The sequence below is a fragment of the Saccopteryx bilineata genome, chromosome 1, assembly GCF_036850765.1.
Source record: "Saccopteryx bilineata isolate mSacBil1 chromosome 1, mSacBil1_pri_phased_curated, whole genome shotgun sequence".
Classification (NCBI taxonomy): domain Eukaryota; kingdom Metazoa; phylum Chordata; class Mammalia; order Chiroptera; family Emballonuridae; genus Saccopteryx; species Saccopteryx bilineata.
Window position 1 is genome coordinate 391,602,518 of NC_089490.1, and position 7,941 is coordinate 391,610,458.

At 34.4% G+C, this 7,941-nt stretch overlaps 1 protein-coding gene across 1 annotated transcript; it reads left to right on the forward strand.

Moving 5' to 3' along the window:
• The first annotated feature begins 3,239 nt into the window (after nucleotides 1–3,239).
• LOC136320797 (olfactory receptor 8J1-like) lies at nucleotides 3,240–4,187 on the forward strand. The gene has a single exon (XM_066253948.1). It carries the CDS (start codon nucleotides 3,240–3,242, stop codon nucleotides 4,185–4,187), a length of 948 nt encoding a protein of 315 aa, XP_066110045.1.
• The last annotated feature ends 3,754 nt before the right edge of the window (nucleotides 4,188–7,941 follow it).

Genomic DNA, 7,941 nt, shown 5'->3' on the forward strand with positions numbered 1-7,941 from the left:
ATTGCCCGGGTTGCCACAGGATCAGATTTTCCTCGGCTTGGATCTCTATGCCACAGCCTGGTTCGGCTGTTTGTGCTGCAGCGGCCTGGATCTATTCACCCCCTTTGCCCGCCTCAGTTTCTATATTCACGGTTACCAGAGAAAGCCGCCCTGTTTAGGTTAGTGAGGAAGGAGGAGCATTTCTTACTCCCTATTTCCTTCGGGGTTTGGTTATATATTTAGCCAATTTTTCACTCAATCATACCTTTGGGTGTATTGCGAAGCATCTGGAAGCTCCAAGTATAGGTTTTTCTGTTTCTGGTTGAAGATCTTGTTGAGTTTTGGGGGAGATTTATCGGTATCGCTTCCTACCCCGCCATTACTCTGACGTAGGTCTAGATTTTAATTCGAAATATCATCTTGTTTTCTGCTCCCAACTGTTAAATTGACCTTCTGTCTATCTCCAGATTCTCACTTTGTCCCAATAAACATTAACCTCTACCAAGAATCTTAAAACAACTTATTTTTTAAAATTTCCACTAATAAATTTTACCCCTCCCCAAGTCTATAATTTATTATCATTGCAACAGCAAAAGGTGACTGTTATTCATCTAACTTAAAAATATCTCAATGGCTTACCATTCACTTATAATAAATTTTAAATACATATTGTAACCTACATTGGTTGATTCTGCTAATTCTCTATCTCCTCGTTATTTTCCAGTCATACTGGCCTCCATTAAGTTTCTCCTCAAAACAAACAAACAAAAAACTAAGTTCTTTTCTATCTCAGAGCAAGATTCCTGCCTGAAATCCTGGAATGTTCTTTTAATTTATTAAATAACGGGTGTCTTCACATGCTTTAGGTTTCATTCAATCACCATCTCAGAAAGGTTTTCCTCTAACATCTCATACGAAAGAATTCTCCCAGGTTACTCTGATGAAATTTTTTGTTTAATTACTTATTGCACTTAGTCCAATCTTCAATAGTCTTGTTCATATGTTTCTTTATCAGCCCTTTGTCTCTTCCATAGAATTGAAATAAAAAGTCCATGTTGTGAGAAATAAGTCATTAATTTGAAGCTTGAACATTGCCTGGTACAAGTAAGAGATCTCACCACATTAAAATAAAAATTTATTTATATATAAAAAAAAAACAAAAAACAAGTAAGAGATTAACAAATCCTTGGTAATTAACCTGATAATAAATAAATAAAAGGATGATTCAAAGAAACCAAGGGGGAAAATTATTTTGCCAGAAACAAATAGACATCAAAATAACTCCAAAACAAATAAATAAAATATATTAGCTGTTATTTTGTTTTATTTTTCCAATTTTCTTACATTGGCACTGTGGAGTGGTTTTCTATTTTAATGTCTATTTAATTTTTTTTATATAGAAAAAATGTCAACAACCCTGTGTTTTTGTGGTTTAGACATTATGATATTTAGTCTTTATGAAAACCACTTTATTAAGGTATGTTTGCATATAAAAAGCTGTACGTGTTTAATGTATATGACTTGATGAATTTGGAGATAAATATTCATTAGAGAAACCATCACTACAATAAAAATTCATACCATGCAAAACTTGCTTTCTCTCCTCTTTATTTTTTATTAATATTTTGTGTGTATCTATACTTAAAATTTAGTTAAACAGTAGGTTTTATGTTAAATAATCATGTAGTCTTGGCTCTTGAGAGTTCACTCCAAATCTTCAAATAAGAGACTATTAAAGCCCTGGCCTGTTGGCTCAGTGGTAGAGCATCGGCCCTGCGTGTGGAAGTCCTGAGTTCGATTCCCAACCAGGGCATACAGGAGAAGCGCTCATCTGTTTCTCCACCCTCCCCCTCTTCTTTCTCTCTCTTTCTTCACCTCCTGCAGCCAAGGCTCCATGGGAGCAAAGTTGGCCGGGGCTTTGAGGATGGCTCCGTGGCCTCTGTCTCAGGCACTAGAATGGCTCTGGTTGCAGTGGAGCAACACCCCAGATGGGCAGAGCATCACCCCTAGTGGGCATGCCATGTGGATCCCGGTTGGGCGCATGTGGGAGTCTGTCTGTCTGCCTCCCCGCTTCTCACTTCAAAAAAAAAAAAAGATTATTATAGGGCTTCTTTGGGCCAGTTGCCTACCACTGGTACCAAGAACTGTAGTGGCAAAGACTCTAGTTGCCTTAGCTATGAACTGGTAACCACCCTTAACACAAAATTCTCTAGAAAAATTTTCATTCATATTATAATCATAGCATGGAGTTTTTTGGCAAATGTATATAATATAATAATTATAGAAGCTTTTAAAAATAAATGTTTTCTACTATTGCAAAAATAAAAACTATCAAAATTATTTGTAAAATATTAAGAAAAAATTAACAAAAAATCAAGGCCAAATGTATTTTACTAAACTAAAAAATAATGTTATGAAATTATATAAATAAATATACTGTTTAAAATAAAAACATAGAGAGTATATGAGAATTTGCATACAGTTGTGAGGCAAGGAGGAAAAGAATTATGAGAGAGAAGAAAAGAAAATGTATTTTCAGTAAAATAGAATGGATTGAATCACAGAAGTGATAAAATTTTCACAGAGATTATTTTTTAAGGTGAAAATATAATCAGTAAGATGAAAAATATATCCGTAGATATACCTTTATTTCTGAGTTAATAAAGTGAAAAATTAGAATAAATAGTTAACAGATATGGAAAGTAGGATAAGGAAGTTCAAAGTGCTATCTAATAGAAGCTACAGTAGAGAGAATAAATAAAATGGGGCAGAATAGTGATTAGAATTATCCATTTTGACAAAAAAAAACAACAAGAAGTCTAGGATGAAGATACTGACAATTCAATTATTGACAGTATTGGGGACATACAATTCTTTAAGCCTTTCTCCCACTCAATTCAAGAGACATAGGATGAACCATGAATTCAAGTGTTTGTTTGCCAACTAATAACATACTTATAATTTAATAAGATTATAAGAACAAAAATTCTCAAAATTTGTGATGCTAAATCATCTGCTTAAATTACCATAGTTGCTTTCTCTCTCTCTCTCTCCCTCCCTCCCTCTCAAATAATTGAAAAATTTATTTGTTACACCTAGAACCTTGAGTTTATTAACCAAGTTAGAATAATACATGATTCCAGAAAATCTCCCCCAAAGAACTGCCCTTGTCATCAATGCTGGTTCCCAAATATAGTTTCTCAAACTTTCTAACCACTTCTTTGCTTCTTCTCCAAACAGATGAATTCTCAAACTCTTCCATGGCTTCTGCAAATTTCACCAGGGTCACTGAGTTTATTCTCACAGGTGTCTCAGACGCTGCAGAGCTCCAGATTCCACTCTTCTTTGTTTTCCTGGTCATCTATGGGCTGACCGTGGCTGGGAACCTCAGCATCATCACCCTCACCAGTGTGGACTCTCGACTTCAAACCCCCATGTATTTTTTCCTCCGACATTTGGCTATTATCAATCTTGGCACCTCTACTGTCATTGCCCCCAAGATGCTGAGCAATTTTTTAGTAATGAACAAAGCCATCTCCTACTATGAATGTGCCACCCAACTGGGAGGGTTTTTGGTTTTCATTGTGGCTGAGGTTTCCATGTTGGCTGTGATGGCCTATGACCGCTACGTGGCCATTTGTAACCCTCTGCAGTACAAGGTGATTTTATCTCACCAGATCTGCCTTCTGCTTGTATCCTTCACTTACCTCTACAGCTTTTCCACAGCTACTGTGGTTTTGTTTTCTGTGTTCTCTATGTCTTACTGCTCTTCCAATGTAATCAATCATTTTTACTGTGATTCTGTCCCTCTGTTAGCATTGTCTTGCTCTGACACTTACTTTCCAGAAACAGTAATATTTGTATTTGCAGCTACAAATTTGATTTGTTCCATGGCTATAGTTCTAGTATCTTATTTCAACATTGTTCTGTCCATTTTAAGGATACGCTCATCAGAAGGAAGGAGAAAAGCCTTCTCCACCTGTGTTTCGCATCTGGTGGCAGTCACAGTTTTCTATGGGACACTACTCTTCATGTATTTGCAGCCTGGAACTCACCATTCACTGGACACTGATAAGATGGCCTCTGTGTTCTATACACTCGTGATCCCAATGCTGAACCCCATGATCTATAGTCTGAGGAATAAGGATGTGAAGGCTGCCTTAAGGAGGTTTCTGACAAATGTATACTGCTCTTATAAATTAATGTAACTTTAGACCTCTGTAAGTAAGTGAAGAGATCGGTAAGATAGGCTGCCAATTTGTAGAAGAGGTAAGTTGGTCTTTCTAAGCAATCCTGGATATTAAAAGGAGCTAGGACTTGGGAATTATAAAATAAGCTAAGGGTCTTGTGGTCATGTGGTTAATACAGAAACTAAGTGTTATTAACTCACTGTGCTAATTAGAATGCAGGTAGCTAGATTGAAAGCAATATTTCCAGGAGTCAGGAGAAAAACAAGTTAACCACAATTAAATCAATTGAAACTGAGCAATAAAGTATGGGTAAGAGAAGGAAGTCAGTCTTTTTTGTTTTGTGGCTTCCTTTTTGATTCCTGAATGTGTTTGGATATAATGGATCGTTTCATCTTAAAGAAGTGTAATTGCAGATTACTGGAAACCTTTTAATGGCTAAGTTAAAATTTAACTCACAAGTTTAGTTAAAATAAAGCTACATAATCCTTCCCTAATATTATTTGGATGAAGAAATACACACTACTTGTGAGTTAATATTTTGAATGCTAACCAATATATGATTGAAATGTTTTTATTCCAATTCACATCACTTATACAACATTTTCATGAAAAACACACAATACCATCATTTCATGTGCTTTCATTCTGGGTACTATTTGATAAAGTTAGTAGATTTTATAAGTCTGCTGGAATAACATCAATATTCTGGAAAATCTATAGCACTGACCACAAAGTTAAAGATAATCAGTACAACCCAGAGTTGATTGCATTTTCACTCATCTCTCTTTTGTCTCTCAAGAGCTTGTGTACACAAAGACCACATTTTGCATGAACTCTGCGCTAACACAGTGCTTCACTCATGTTGTGTACTCATTCAACAAATGTACAGGTTCTCTACGTCTTAGTACTCTCCTAGTTCTTCAAATAAGCATTTTTAGATTTTAAAAATATATACACTACCCCAATTATGCTGCTTCAATATACATTCATATTCCAAGTAAAAACTGTGGCAAATTAAACCAGCACATGAACCAGAGAGTCTTTATCATATACACATATATTTTGTTTATTTCCCCCCTTTTTTAATGTACTGGAATTTATTATATTAAGAGTGGATTTTAAATGTTCTCATCACACACAAGAGAATAAACAAACAATGTGAGTTGATAAATGTGGCCATTAGCTTGCATATTGTAACCATTTCATAACGTATATACATAAAAAATTATGTTGTACACCTGAAATATAAGTAATTTTTATTTCTCAGATGTAAAATCAATAAAGCTTGAATTATTCAACATTTTTAATAAATTGTTATTATTTTAATGGGGTAACATTAATAAATCAGGGTACATATGTTCAAAGAAAACATCTCCAGGTTATCTTGTCACCCAAAGTCAATTATGTTGCATAACTGTCACCCAAAGTCAAATTGTCCTCTGTCACCTTCTATCTGGTTTTCTTTGTGCCCCTCCCCTCCCCCCTATTCTTACCTCTCCTCCCTCCCCCCCATAACCACCACACTCTTGTCCATGTCTCTTAGTCTTGTTTTTATGTTTCACCTATGTATGAAATCATGCAGTTCTTAGTTTTTTCTGATTTACTATTTCACTCTATATAATGTTATCAAGATCCATCCATTTTGTTGTAAATGATCCGATGTCACCATTTCTTATGGCTGAGTAGTACTCCATAGTATATATGTACCACATTTTCTTTATCCAGTCATCTATTGAAGGGATTTTTGGTTGTTTTCATGTCTTGCTCACTGTGAACAAAGCTGCAATGAACATGGGGCTGCATGTGTCTTTACGTACCAATGTTTTTGAGCTTTGGGGGTATATACCCAGTAGAGGGATTGTTGAGTCATATGGTAGTTCTATTTTTAGTTTTTTGAGGAACAACCATACTTTCTTCCATAGTGGTTGTATTACTTTACATTCTCACCAACAGTGGATGAGGGTTCCTTTTTCTCCACAGCCTCTCCCCAACATTTACTATTACTTGTCTTGTTGATAATAGCCAATCTAACAGGTGTGAGGTGGTATCTCATTGTAGTTTTGATTTGCGTTTCTCTAATAACTAATGAAGATGATTTTCCAACTTTTAAAAATAAATAATAAAAAAGAACAAACTACATAAACTGAAATAAATAAATAATTGCATTCTAAATCATATTAATTTTATTTATCGTATTAGCTTCAGATCCTGTCTCTAAGTATATTTATTTTTTTAATGAATGTTATTTGCTAGAGCCACAATCTATACTATACTGCAAAGACTCTGTCACATATATTTTTCCTAAATTCTATTATTTCCATTAATTTCCACAATCTACAAATAAAGCTAAATAATATGAATAACATTCTCCAGTATTATCCATACAGAAGGCGCTTTAAGGAATTGTAATACACAGGAGCACTAAACCTAAGAAAGCAAATACCGAACTGTTAATGGCAGTTACCAGCGGGAGTGGACTGGGATAGGTTGGGAGGACAATAGTGGAGGTGAGGGTGAATGTTCACTTTGTAGTCTACGTTCTTCTGGCTCACTTGAATCTGTATCGATGGGAGTGTTCCTCCTCCCACTTCTCTCCCTCTCTCTCTCTCTGTCTATATCTCTATCTCTCTTCTCTAAAAACAATGATTAAAATCCTTTCTTAAAAAAAGTTAACTGAATTGTAAAAAAAAATTGTTAGAACTAATAAATTCTGTAAAGTTGCAGGATACAAAGTCAACACATAGAAAACAGTTGCATTTTTATATAATAACAATGAAGAATCTGAAAACTACAAAAAAATTCTATTCACAAAAACATCAAAAGGAATAAAATGCTTATGAATAAACTTAACCAAGGAGGTGGAAAACTTGTACAGTGAAAACTATAAAAATTGCTGAAGGAAACTAGAGAAGACACAAATAAATGAAAAGCCATTCTATGTTCATTGATTGTAAGACTTATTCTTAAAATGACTATATTACCCAAAACAACCTGCAAATTAAATGTATGCTCTATTAAGATCCCAATTACATTTTTTCAGAAGGAGAAAAATCCCCTGTAAAATTCATATGGAATTTCAAGGGACAGTGTTTAGCAAAAACATAGATAAAAAAGAACAAAGTTGGAGCTCTCATACTTCCTGATTTCAAAACTTACTGAAAGTACAGTATTCAAAATAATTGGCATAAAGAATGACATATAGACCAATGAAATAGAATTCAGAACCTAAAAATAAACCCTCACATATATGGTCAAATGATTTATGACAAGTGTACCAAGAAAGTACGGAAAAAAAACAGTATCTTCAGCAAGGATGTTAGAGAAACTAGATTTCCACTTGCAAAAGAATGAAGTTGGATTCTTAACACCATTTACAAAAGTTAATTCAAACTGGATCAAAGACCTAAATGTAAGGACTAAAACTATAAAACTCTTAGAAGAAAACAGGAAAAATTTTACGACAATGTATTTGGCAATGGTTTTCAGTAGTGACGCCAAATGGAGGGACAACAAATAAGAAATGGATGAATTAGATATAATCCAAATTAAAAATATGTGCATATCAAAAGACATTATCAACAGAGTGAAAAGGTAATGGACAGAATAGAAAAAAAATATTTGCCAAGTAGGTATTTGATGAAGAATTACTATCCAGAATATTTAAAGAAATCCTACAACTTAGTAACAAAAACTCCAATTAAAAAATAGGCAAAGGACTCAGACATTTCTCTAAAGAAGATATACAGATGTCAATAAGCACCTGAAAGATGCT

Coding starts and splice junctions, on each gene's coding strand:
- LOC136320797 (XM_066253948.1), top strand. CDS start 3,240: ATGGCTTCTGCAAATTTCACCAGGGTCACTGAGTTTATTCTCACAGGT.